This window comes from Ceratosolen solmsi, unplaced genomic scaffold, assembly GCF_000503995.2.
Source record: "Ceratosolen solmsi marchali unplaced genomic scaffold, CerSol_1.0 scaffold10, whole genome shotgun sequence".
In the NCBI taxonomy this organism is placed as follows: Eukaryota; Metazoa; Arthropoda; class Insecta; order Hymenoptera; family Agaonidae; genus Ceratosolen; species Ceratosolen solmsi.
In genome coordinates, this window is record NW_011948412.1 from 9,738,306 (window position 1) to 9,752,010 (window position 13,705).

Genomic DNA, 13,705 nt, shown 5'->3' on the forward strand with positions numbered 1-13,705 from the left:
ATATAAATCGATGCGTAAAAAGCCATTGGAACGTCAAAGTTTTTGGGTCGAGGAGAGTCTCGCAAAAGGTCTCTCGTCATTCCAATGTAGCAGCATCGAAGTACGTCAAAGTACGAAAAATTCCAAAGTATTTTGTTTTACCATTTCGCTGGCGTCAATCCTCGCCACGATTTCGTATTAAATGTCCCGTGCAACGATGCAATTATTTTATCTGGATAGAGCCACCGGGGCGCCACGACCGTCACATCAAAACTTCTTCATATCCATCGCAATTTAATAGGCTGTCTACCACCTGCAGCAATGCCAGCCTTCATCGGTCTATCGACTAAGCGTTAAAAATTACAAATTCACTAGGAATTTAATAACGCCCGACCGCGACCGCCACCGCCACCTTAACATCGCCTCCTCTCAGCCCCAACAATCCCCTAACCGCCTAACCGTCGCCACCACCCCCACCCCCAACCCCACCCTTTCGTGGCCAATTTAAGAAGTCGCAAGGCAACCGCATTACAATTAATCAATCGTCCGTTCACCATTGTACTAAGCAACTACGTGCAGCCTGTACGGTAGGGATTTCATGAGAGATTAAAGTGAGCAGGAGCGGATTAACCGTAGTCGTGGAGCGCGTCGTAGCCGCGACAACGTTGATATAATATTGAAACGGGGTTCGAGAGGGCAGGGGCGGAGGTGGTGCCGCGCGCGGCGTCATCTCGTACTAAAATATTGAATGGGTCCGTTGGCTCATTGACGTTGCTGCTCATCGCGTGCGTATATGCGTTAACGAAAGTGAGGAGACAGACGACAGTGACGAGCCGATAGGAGGACTGGTGGTCGTGCTCGTCTATGCTCGCGAACACACATTTTCTCAGGAGCACGAAGCCCACGTTCCAAGATGTTCGCGTAACCGAGCGAAGCCCCGAGGCCGTCTGTGTGTGCGCGCGCGATAACCGCATCAGCTTCGTCGAACGAATTCCAACATTACACATCGTGTAGGCAGATAAACCACAGGGAACGAGTGAAGCTGCCCTTGAGCCACCCTGGCGACCGAAGAAATGGATAAGAGAAAATTGTCGTAAGTATGCGGGTTTTGCGTGGTCGAGGGCGAGGGGGAGTTAAGGATTCCGTGGAGGCTAATTCTCCTCGCGGGAGCAGCGCGAGAGTGTTCGTTTAATAGGGTAATTGGTTTTGCTCGACCAGCACCTTGGGCATCATCGTTCTGAAGTCGGCTCGTAGCTCGAAACCGCTTATTACAGACGTGGATGGTTGGTCGCGACGATTCGGTCCGAAATAACGAGTAACCCCTACCTGTTTATCTACTAACGGTCGATGCGATTTACGTGACTCCGCCCGTATTTACTGCTTCATTCCACTTACCTTTTAATTGATTGATACGTACGGCTTTCTATTTGCTCTATATGCTGTGGTACGTGTGAAATGCTTTTCTCATTATAGCGCTGTGACACTTTATCTCTTATTGTACATGGGGGCATGGCTTAACAATTGATTGATACGGTAAACACGAGACATGTATACTTTAAGAGCTCCAAGTCTTTTAGAGAATCAACGAAACATGCTAAAGAATTTAGCATTACGAGTAACACGTTCCAAAACTCCCACTTTATTCCTCTTGTCTTGCTTTCTGCAACTCTTATCTATGATTAATCAAATATTTGTGTATCTGTAAGTAATAGAGAACCGTGGGTATAAGTTGTCAATCAATTATAGCCAAGAGTTTTAACGTTTGTTCTTTCGACGCTTACCCAGGGACCCAAAACCTCGATTACTTCCTTATCAGTCACGAACATTGAAATTTTCTTTATCTAAGATTAATTGACAAATAATGTTTCTTGTTAGTGGTATGTCTGTATTTTTTTATATTACACGACTTGAATGCCAATTTCATTAAATAGTTTAATGGTATGTGGAAATCTTTTTTGTTAAGGTATACGCACTTTCGACGGTACGTGTAATCTATTTAGACAGAAATAATATTTTATGGAATTGTAGTTCAAAAATTCTTGGACGTTTAATTGTATTTTTTTAATTGTTTAAAGCATATTAAACTTAGTAAATTATTTATGATAGATAAAGCTTCGAGGGGAAAGGAAATTTACAGCGTGTCTAAGTAATTGTTGAAGTGAAATTTAATTAATCGCAACTTAGATGGACTGCTTATGGATAATTTCTTAAAATTTTGCTTTGCTTTTTACAGAACATCGGGGGACTCCCTGTACGCTATACTAGAAATTCCAAAAACTGCAACAGCCGAAGACATAAAGAAGACTTATAGGAAACTTGCGCTTAAATATCATCCCGATAAGAATCCCAATAATCCAGAAGCAGCTGAAAAGGTAGGTCGATTAATCTAATATTCGCTTCTGCTTTAAAGTAATAATATGTTTTGCTTTGCAGTTTAAAGAAATTAATAGGGCAAAGAGAATCTTAACCGACTTAAGCAAACGCAACATATATGATAATTATGGATCCCTTGGACTTTACGTTGCCGAACAATTTGGAGAAGAAAGTTGTTTCTTCTTCCTTACATCCATGTGGGCTAAGGTATGACACCTGTTTATTACTTCATTATCATCTAAATTAAATTACTGATATTATTATTATTAATATTTTACTTTTATTTTATATATTTATTTACTTTTCTTTTTTTTTTTTATTTCTATTATTGTACGAAAATTTGGTTTTCATGAAAAATCTTTCAATTCTAGTTCCTCTTAGTATTCTGTTGCTGCGTCACCGGTTGCTGTTGCTGTTGCTGCTGCAACTTCTGTTGTGGCAAATGTAAACCAACGCCGCCAGAAGATAGCGGATCGTATCACAATCTACAGGTTGGATCATATATTTTATAATTTCTTTTGTCATTAAGTAATTTATTTTTTATTTGGTAGCTGATGGCACGTTTTCACTACTCGAAGTAGTATTTTATTGTATTTTTTTTTTCTTTTCTTTTAAACCAAATTCAATAAAGTTTTGACAAGTTTCAAAAATAATTATGAAATTTTAAGGTACTGGATACTGCACCAGAAATTTATTAAAAAATGAAAAATTTATGAAAACTAATGTTTTCACTTGCATGTATCTATTCCTTAATATTACTTTACAGATAACAGTTTAATAATAGTCGTTGTTAGGTTAATCGTTACAGATTTATTTCTTAAATTATGATCCGATATAAAGTTTATTATTTTATTAGGAAGACTTACATATGCACGCATTACCATATTTGTTTAGTGTTGTGTTTTTTTTTATTTGTTGTAAGTTACAGTGGATTCGTAGGAAACAATTATGAATTATACATCGATAATGGGGAAGATCCGTATGTATAAATAATTATTGCTTTTATCAATGGTTTTTCGGCTATGCATGTTAATCGATTTTTTCAAAAATATGCTAAAGAACAAATATAATTTTACAATTTGAATAATTAACAGTAATTAACTTTCATTAAACAAAATGATCAAGTTTATTTTAAAAATTAATCATACACAATACATGTGATTTAATAAAGGGATGCGGAGAGACAGAGAAAGAGTGAGAGAGAGAGAGAGAGAGAGTGAGAGAGAGAGAGAGAGAGAGAGAGAGAGGAGATGGGAGTGCATATGTAAGAATTTAAAGTTACCGATTGAAATTCAAACATCACATGAAAAGAATTAATGAAAATATATTGCATATGTTGAAAAAAGATTTTTCAAAGAGTTTTCCAAATATTCATTAAGCATGCAAAGCTATAAAGACACGATTCAACCTTCTGCTTTATTTGAGAAAGTTTCACTTCAAGTTTTCTAATACACTGCACCATTATCGACACTGTATTTATCATTGATTTTAATTTCTCTTTCATATGCTACAAATGGAAATCATTTCTACAATTTCTACAATTTCTTCTATATTATAAGCTACGGCGTCAATGCCACCAGACGCAAGACACAGCATAATATAATAAATCAATTAAATGAATCGAAATTTAGAGATTTGTCCGCCATTAGGCTATTCTTTATTCAATATTATAATGACAATAATTGTATTGACCGAGTTGAAATGTTAAAGCAGAAATCTATTATTACTCGATTTGTATTTAGAAGGCGTTTCGTTTATTATGGTGAGTATTCTCCTCGCCTATTATTTCCATATTTACAATTATCATTATAATAGTTGTAAAATGTAGATTTTTGCACATTGTATTGTTGAAAATTGCTATCACTGTTCTTTATTACTTCATTACGCCTTTAGGATTATCAAATTTTTTTAGTATTTATTTTTTTCACCTGTATACTCTTATACATTTTACCATTAATTATACGCATTATTATAAAATATATTTCCTCTATTCGTTACTACATTATATTTCGTCACCATTTCATTTCTGCATAATCAATTAGCTGAAGTCACCGACAAATTTGTTGAAATATATTCAATTTCAGAGTGACACAATGAGATGTTGCATACGTGTGCGTGCGTGCGTGCGTTTGCGCGCTTTCTGTACACAAATCGTATCGATCTTATTTCACTTTTTCATACATTTCTACATTATTGCATTGTTTCGTATTTCATAATGAAATATAGGGGAAAAAAATTTGTCAATTATATGTTTCATAATAATTAAGATTTGTTACAATGATTGAATATTTATTTAAATTTTCTTCCAGTCCCAAACACTTGTACATTACTTCTTACATCTTACGACTTTTAATTTATGTCATTATTATCATTACATTTATTTCAATATGAATCTTGATAATCCTTTCACTTAACTTAAAGAATCAAGTACGATTAAATATATTATATTTGAATTGTATTCGCATTTTGTAATTATACTTCGTGCCTTAGCAGCAAATAATTTATAAATGTCATTGCTGCATCAATTATAAATGCATAATCATGTAATAATAAATTACATGCACATGTTTGGTCGAGTAGAACGTAAATTTTTTTAATATTATAATCGAATTAAGTATGTGTCAATTCAATGACCGAATTAAGTACAAGAAGAAATAATTAATTTAATTATTGATGACAGAGATCATTCAACATTTTCCAAATAAATAGCGTTGATTTAATATTGATACGATATTATAATGCAAGAACTTTACATTCTATCTCCGAAGGATTAAATTTTTTTGGCAATGCATTCTTGGCACTGAATTATCGAATTGACGATTAAATTACAACCTTAAGTCACATCACTTAAGCATATGGACAATCACATACAATCAATCATGTTTATATTTATATTTTCTCTTATAAATAGAATCGTTCCCATAAGTAACATATAATCTCGACAACATTAAATTTAACAAATATTTTTTAATTTTTTTTTTTTTTTTTTTTTTCTGTTTTTGCATATTACAATCATCGTATTAGTATTTTTGCATATGATCACCATAAAATTCAACATAATTTGGAGAGAAAGAAAAAAGAAATTAGATAGAATCAGAGAGAGAGAGAGAGAGAGAGAGAGAGAGAGAGAGAGAAGAGAGAGAGAGAAAGAGAAAGAGAAAATTAGTAGTAGAAAAGAAATGCTTGAGATGTATCGATGTATCGATGTAACGCAAGGAAAATTATATTTTGTTCTATTTCAGGGTACCGCTTTCTTGTTGCATATTTGTAAGAAATGTGCAATTTAAGGAAGCAATACCGAAAGAAAATTAATGCTAAGGAATTGATTTTTCTTGCGTATCAACGATTTGAACATTGCAAACACGTTTATAAAGATGCACGGTAACGTTTTCATTGCCAAGCATGCCGAGCCTATTATTTTGAGAAAGTACATAGTTTAGCAGTTTTGTTTATGTTGTTGTTGTATTATAGTGGGACCAGATTAATCCAGAAGCCAATGTAATGACAAGTCAACCTCAAAGTGTTCGTAAGTTTTTATATGCATCCCGTTTTCACTTTAAAAATTTATTTGCACGCTTCCTTGATATTGTATTTGAAGTCCACTTTATTATTTACAAAATTAACGAAACAGTTCGATATTATCTTTGAAAAATATGCGGTTGATCGGATAAAATTGATTTCAAAATTCTACGCGGAACAGTGAAACAAGCACGAATGCAACATTCTCGCAAGCATGAAATTATAACGAATTCGATTAACGAATGCCAAAATAGTTTATCAACGTTTGCATTTAAATGGCCTCGCTAGTTTTATCATACAAAGTAATTTTGTAAATAATGAATTCCCTGTTACATTTATTTAAACAACTATCCATTTATGTTAATTTGTGCATATAGGGGTCAAAATATATTTCTTAAAGAGCTTTACGCTATTGTGTTTCGCAAGCTAAGCTATATAAATGTCGTTATTTTTTTTTTTTTGCAATTTTATTTAAATGTTGAAAATGTGTTAAAAGTTGTCGGGCAATAACACACGAGTGGGTAAGTTAAACATTGATTTTATCGTCCAAACATTGCTTGACATATATTCACAAGTATACGTATATTTTGAATAAAGTTTGGTTTTCCGCGCAACCAAAGTTGCATTCAAGTTTTCACAAGTTACCAATCCGCTATGTTATCTTATGTCCGTTATTATTTAACCTGTAAACAAACGTGCGCCCAGTAAAATAACCCTCGATCGGCAAAATACACGTAGATACAACAAGTTAACCTACCCACCTACCTTGTAGCTCATTGCTATCCATAACTAAATCCTTATCATATAAGCCATGCATCTATTTTCAAGATGAACAAGGACTAGTGAATAACATATTATTTCAGCGTGGAGGCCAACGCATGATTACGTGGCCAATGAAAAGAAAAGCGAATGAAAGTGGCATGCCGTCGAGCCAGTCGCACGTAAGATCGCGAAGTTTCTCTCTCCAATTACATTGCATTATAAACATCACGCTTAACATTTGACTCATCGCACTAATAATCGCGAGCATCCCATTCGCCCGAGTATCTACTATTTTCCGAGTAGCACGTAACGAAAGCTCATCCGCCCGTAATCCTGTCAATCTCCCAAGCGAGCGAGTAATAAAAGAGGCGAGAGGAATGGCTGAGCGAGCGCGCAAAGCCACAGTGACGAGTCTAATAGTTTTAAGGAGCCTGGCCCCAGAAAAACCGCAACCCACTGACTATCGCTTTGTTCTTCATTGTGTGAGCAGGAGGAGGAGGGAGAGGAGAGTGACTTGGAGGCGGTGATATCGCAGCCGCAGGCCGCCCCAGCCCCAGGAGGCCCGGGACAGACGAGCCAGCAGCTGGCGTTCGCGATGCCGGCACCACCCAAACCTGACGAGAACACAACCCTCAACAGTGGACGGGAGCGCGTCGTTTACACCCCCGGTATTTCTAGCACTTGAAACTGACATGCGATTGCCCCTGTGCTAGAGCACGACTCACGACTACCGCCCGCCTGCCCCGTTCCTACCCATCCCACCGACCGATCGACCGACCGACCGACCGACCGACCGACCGACCGACCGACCGACCGACCGACCGACCGACCGACCGACCGACCGACCGACCGACCGACCGACCGACCGACCGACCGACCGACCGACCGACCGACCGACCGACCGACCGACCTTCGCACGTGGGATTCGCATGCCATTATTACATTATTACTTTTATTATTGTTTTGTGATCGATGTTGTGGAATCGTCGAGCGCGCCCTAGTGCTCAGAACTTTTATTTATGTCGGCATGCTTACCCTTCTTTCTTCCGTCTCTGTCTTAATCGTCCTCGTCGTATACATCACTCTATCTATCCATCCATTCATCCACTTCTCTCACCCCTTTGTCCCTTACTTTCAACACCTGACTTCTAATGTCCTCTGCTACCAGTCGTCTTCATACGGCCAATGAAACCCACCTTCTGGCATTCGAACTCGCGCAACTTCGCTATCGTACGTTCTCTTCTTCTCCAATCCCGTTATTTATTTATTTTTATTGTATTTGCGTTTTGTGGCGCGAGATTGGCAACAACGATTTATTATACGGTGGGATTATTCTCGTACTTTTATTTCTCTTATCGATTCTCTTGGCAACGATATTATACCGAATTAGAAAAAGTATATATTATATGCGACGCATTGGTAGGGGCGGCGATATGGAAAAATTATCGAACGATTTGGAAATTGTGCGCTGCGAAAAGACGACCGTGACCAAAGCCTAACGGAATTTGAATTTAACGACCCTCTGTACGACGAGTGCTTATCGGATTTCTTACGCTCGCTTTCTCATTAGTTCAAATTACAAAGCCTTTCTTCTTATCTACTACTTCTTCTATTTCCATTTTCTCTTTTTCTTCTTCTTCATCTTCTTCGTCTTCGTCTTGTATATGAGCCGTCGTTTTGTATCTATGTGGTTTATAAGGATGACATTGTTGTTGTTTTTTTTTTACTATTATTATTTCTGTTTCTAGTGGTAAATCACTTCGGATAATAATGATTGGCGATGTGGATTCCGTTTGTTCATGTGTAGTTGATGTTGATCGATATTTCAACGGTGTACATATAGAATGGCATTTAGTTTAAAATCTGTATGATCATCGTCACCCGCAATTTCATCTAAGGAGGTTCATCAGCAATATAAAAGTTATTATAAAAGTAGCTCAGTTATCGGAAACATTATATTTATTTATTAATTTGTAATTTAGCTTTTGTTATTCAAAGTACATGGTTTCGATATTACGAATCTTAAAATAATATTAAATTTAATAGATTTGGGTAGACGAAATGAAGCATTTGACATTCAAACGATATTATGTGTGAGATCGAAGGTAGAAACGATAAGGCTTAAAAATAAAAACCCACGTCATGGCTGAATATTCAAATTGCTTAAATTTATGTGCGTGCGTATGCCCGTCGGATCAATATATAAATTGACAAAATAACGAAATATGCATATTTTGATGAATACTCATTTGCAAACTGTATAAAGCGTGGATCGTATATTAGCTATGAATTGAAATCTTGCGATGTCAATAATTTATTTCAATTTCAAAGATATAAAAATTCGAGATAAATTAGATATCATCGAATACATTGACGGTTAATCGCATACACTATCCTATAAAAACAAAACGAAAAAAAAAAAACACATTTTACTGAAACATTTTTTAACTTAAAAAATGATCCAATTATTACTTAATTTTTATAATAAGCATATTATTTGCCCGTTTGATCTTTTTTTTTCTTTTAAAAAAATTATCGAGTCTTAATAATATTTAAGAAAGTTAAAAAAATTGATTCATCAACCAATTATATTAATTATATTGTCGATTATATTATTTATCTAAATATGCTAAAGAGACGTATTTTTAAAAAATAAATCATTCATTATTCAGAAATAAAACGAATAAAACGTGTTATAATTGCAATCACGTGTGTTGTTGTTGTTGTTGTTTTTTTTTTTTTTTTTTTTCCCCTAATAAATTGCATTTAAAGCCTAAACAATACCACCAACTCTTCAATATCATTAAGCGACAATTTAAATTGCATTTGGCCGCGTAAATTTCATCCGCTATCAACGACTAAGTATTTTGGAAATAATTAAACAAAAGTAATCGCTTGTATAAATATAACAGTCTAACCTCGCTTAAGAACTCTCAGAATATATTATGTTGTGTACATATAATAAGTACTTAACTACGTGTATTTTTCATTTCATTCGGTATTTAACTGATCTATTTATTTCACTGTGAACTTCATAAATTGCTGGAGTAATACGTAAGTAAGAGGATGGTTGACTTGGCTTAAAATGTGAAAACTATTGCTCGCATCTTAACTCGCAATAAAATAAATTCTTAATGAGATGCATAAGATGTAATAACGCTAATACGGTATATTTCCTTTAAAAACTAATATATTTTCGAGAATAATAATAATTGAACGGGCTAGCCGATGTAATTATGAGCTTGCGTATTAAGATATGTAAATAGAGGATATTCCGAGAAATAGCTTTTGGTAAATAAATTCGTTTATTTTTGTATGCCACTTGCTTTCCGACACCGGAAGTTTCAGCATTACGCAGTTAAAGAAAATTCATAAATTAGATTTTTCATGTTTGTAATCACATATTGTATAATAACAATAATAATAATAATAATAATAATAATAATAATAATAATAACAATAACAATAATAATTAACAATAATAAGCAAGAATAAAGCTTATTTATTTATAAAGTGTTGTTTAATTTGTTTCCAATGCTTATATCATCTTCAAAGTGAGAACGGTAAGATTCGATGAGGAGTGCAGCTAATAACCGTAAAATCTGCAGTAATAAGCTTGACATTTTATTAATTTCAAAACTAGTATATCGAAGCTCATCTCTGCATAAAATCACTAGTAAAGGATTCGCCATACACTGTATATTTATGATAAGCCAAGCATCTGCCCCAGTCCATTATCAATTATTTTGTATATTATAATGCAAACGATAAAGCAGAAAATAAATAGATCAAAAAATGGGAAAGAATAATGTGAATGCGCGCGTATATGGGTATATGTATATGCGCGTGATACCTGACCTGATTGATACGAGTAAGTACGTAATGCTTATGTGGGAGATGAGATCCTGTATATCCTGCTGACTAAGCTTATACATTCATAATGTTTCCCTAGCAAAATGCCCTTCGATAATGGAATCATATTATATATTATATATTATTTACGATTATTATTATTATTATTATTATTATTATTATTATTATTATTATTTTTATTTTTTTTTTTTTTTTTGAAACGCAAACATCAATTTTTTTCATTATTTTACTTAAGTTGATTGTCGAATTATTCGTAATATTTGTAATTCGTCGTGAGAATTTGAATATACAGCATATAAGCGTTGTCTGTAGTTGGAACAAATCTGATGAACTTCCTAAAATAGACGGATACTCCTGTCTTTTTTTGTAATTGCACATAGTTATTAATAATAATAATAAATGTATTCTGAAGGTTACGTTAATATTAAAGCTGAATGTTCTCTAAGAGTATAAAGAAGAATAAAAAATCTATTTCAAAGGCCTTACGTAATCTGTGACTTAATGCTTGTTGACCAGGCTGCGTGAAAAGATTTTTTTCATTTTTGTAATTATTAATAATTTAATAATGTACTAGTTAATATAGACATTGCTGTAAATCACCAATGAACATATTATTTTTAGTTAGTAATAAAATTTATGATAGATAAATAGAGACAAACGAATGCCGTATTTTTGTGAGTAATTAAACATAGATTTTAATTCGACTACGAATTTTATTTTTTCCTTTTATGATTATCATTGCGTTTAGTATAAGCATGTAAAATGAGAATATTTTTCATAAAGACGCTTTATAAACGGATCGATAAACCATATATATATATATATATATATATATATATATATATATATTGTTAGTAACATAAAAATACGGCTTTTTAAAGATTTATAATCACGTAGTTTTTCAATTTAAAAATGACACAAGTGACACAGATTTTTTTCACAATTTCTCTTTATTTTACGTGAAACTGTTAGTGGATTTTTAATATAATATGTGGATATTTCACACCTCTATCATATTCGAAAATGTTTATAATATAATTTATGTAAAGCTCTTAGCATTTCTTAATTAAACACAATAATGTGCACTTTAATTTTTGTTGTATTATTTATTTGGATTATATGTTTAACCTATTATTCATACTTTTATCAGACATTATTATTAAATATCGTTTAACTTGCCATTTGTTCTTTCGTAAACCTGCACGTAGAACAATGCATTTTTTTTTCTTTTATTTTTTATCATTTAATGTAGTTATGTTGAAGTTTAAGGACTGTAAGTTTACAAGCCTGTTGGCGTATAACGTGTAGTCTAGTCGAGAAATACCCATTAAATGTGTTTCGACGATGGTTTATTATCAATTCCTATTAAAGCATGTTTTTATTTTTCAACATAGCATCTACAAATCCATTCGTGAATCCCGATGTAACAAGCGCTTCTGAATTAAACAAGTGGTAATCGGTGAATCGAAGACTAGCCAACGTTAACGATCAAACCCGACAGGAATATCGATTCGTTGGACACTATTCAAGTATTCGTCCACGTAATTACTTACAAAATATATACACGCAACATCTGAAGTAACAATTATTACGTTAATAAATGCAATGTACGTGCGCGTTTGCATGTGTGCTCGCGCGCACACGCGCACAGTAACAGATAAGGAGGCATTTATGATTGTGCGTGAGTATAAAATTATACGAGCACACGGGCATTTAAGCGCCTATAATAGCACGCGCGCGCATCTTTCAGAAAATGAAGTGCTAAATAGAACGACCAAGCAGCATGTGGTGGAATCATTACAATAATTGTTTCATTTTTTTGTTATATAAATGAATATATTAATACGTATATGCATCAACATAAAAAAGAAAAAGAGAAAAAAAATGAAGAAAAAAAAATAATAATAATAATAAATAATTACGAATTAAAGTTTATCGTTAGTTTATGAGAGAAGTCAATTTATGTGTTAACTAATAAATATAAGATATCTCAGGGTTTTGAAGATCCCCGAATGTTGAAATTGATGTTGGTTTAAGAATATGTTTTGACAAATTTCTGTACATTAATATTTACGTTCCATTAGTGAAAATATCTGTTGCGATATATATTTTTTGCCGAATGATGTTCGTATTATATTGTGAGAAGATGGCGATCTGGAAATGATTTAAATTTATCCGTATCAATGATCGTTGGATTGCGCATTTAAATTGCAACATTAGGTCGCATAACGTAACATTAATCCTTTTGAGCAACATTGAAAAACGACTGCGCGTATCATTTACACGAGTAAGACAGCTAAGCTAATATTATAATTTGTCAATGTTAATAATTAAATGCTTAAAACAATGTACGAACGATAAACGTATTCACGATCTTCTTACAATGCTAATAAAACATCATGACTGTTCCTAGTAATATAGAGAAATACCAACTTCAGTATACTATTTTTATTGTTGCTAGCAGCGTCGAAAATAAATAAACAATTTAAAGTATGTATTTAATAGTGTATAATTCTGTTGATATTCTAATGTCCGTAATATGCATATGAATATATACATATATTATATGTGTGTATATATATATATATATATATATATATATATACATATATATATGTGTGTGTGTGTGTGTATGTGTATGTATGTGTATATATTGCAAATTTATGTAAAATTCAAATTTCAACGGGTATTGAGGAATCAATTTGCGATTAGAGAAGTTAATTGAGAATCTTGTAAAAAGGAGTATCGAACAACAAAATCTTTATGTATTGTTAACAATTATTGATTCCTGTCAAGATTATTACGATCGTAATAAGGTAAATTGTTACCTTACTACTGGCTTGAGTATATTTTAAAAATCGTACATAAATGTGTATCATAAACTATAATGTTTATTGAATCACACTTGCTTTGCTAAATCCATTTATTCTCTAATGTTCGCTTTCATTCTGATTCAATCATCGTAATTTATGTAATTCTTGTACGTTTAATAATAATATATTCGAAAAGATGAAATTACAATAAAGTATTTGTCAACATGTCGAATTGCGAGATTAATAAAAATTGCAGGGAAGCGAACGAAAACCAAAGTATCCAAGTAGCGTTTGTTTCCTGCAATAATATAAACAATTTTATATAACCGTACGATTTGAATAGTATAATTTACATTAATTTCGAGCGCGGTGGTAGAAAAAAAAAT

At 33.4% G+C, this 13,705-nt stretch overlaps 1 protein-coding gene across 3 annotated transcripts; it reads left to right on the forward strand.

Moving 5' to 3' along the window:
• The first annotated feature begins 646 nt into the window (after window positions 1-646).
• LOC105359220 (cysteine string protein) lies at window positions 647-12,364 on the forward strand. Of its 3 annotated transcripts, none has more exons than XM_011495754.1 (7): window positions 647-1,072; window positions 2,213-2,351; window positions 2,413-2,559; window positions 2,724-2,843; window positions 5,824-5,874; window positions 7,124-7,301; window positions 8,382-8,595. In XM_011495754.1, the coding sequence occupies exons 1-7, from the start codon at window positions 1,053-1,055 to the stop codon at window positions 8,399-8,401; spliced, it is 675 nt and encodes a 224-aa protein (XP_011494056.1). In that variant the 5' UTR covers window positions 647-1,052; the 3' UTR covers window positions 8,402-8,595. The 3 variants fall into 3 exon arrangements, with proteins under 3 accessions (XP_011494056.1, XP_011494046.1, XP_011494064.1); XM_011495744.1 differs by lacking the exon at window positions 8,382-8,595 and adding an exon at window positions 11,901-12,364 and having other exon boundaries at window positions 661-1,072; XM_011495762.1 differs by lacking the exons at window positions 5,824-5,874; window positions 8,382-8,595 and adding an exon at window positions 11,901-12,363 and having other exon boundaries at window positions 666-1,072.
• The last annotated feature ends 1,341 nt before the right edge of the window (window positions 12,365-13,705 follow it).

Excerpts from the sequence above, each read along its gene's own strand:
- LOC105359220 (XM_011495744.1), top strand. The coding sequence starts at position 1,053 with ATGGATAAGAGAAAATTGTC. Across the intron at positions 1,073-2,212 it reads ATGGATAAGAGAAAATTGTC|AACATCGGGGGACTCCCTGT; the intron begins GTAAGTATGCGG and ends TGCTTTTTACAG. Across the intron at positions 2,352-2,412 it reads ATCCAGAAGCAGCTGAAAAG|TTTAAAGAAATTAATAGGGC; the intron begins GTAGGTCGATTA and ends TTTGCTTTGCAG.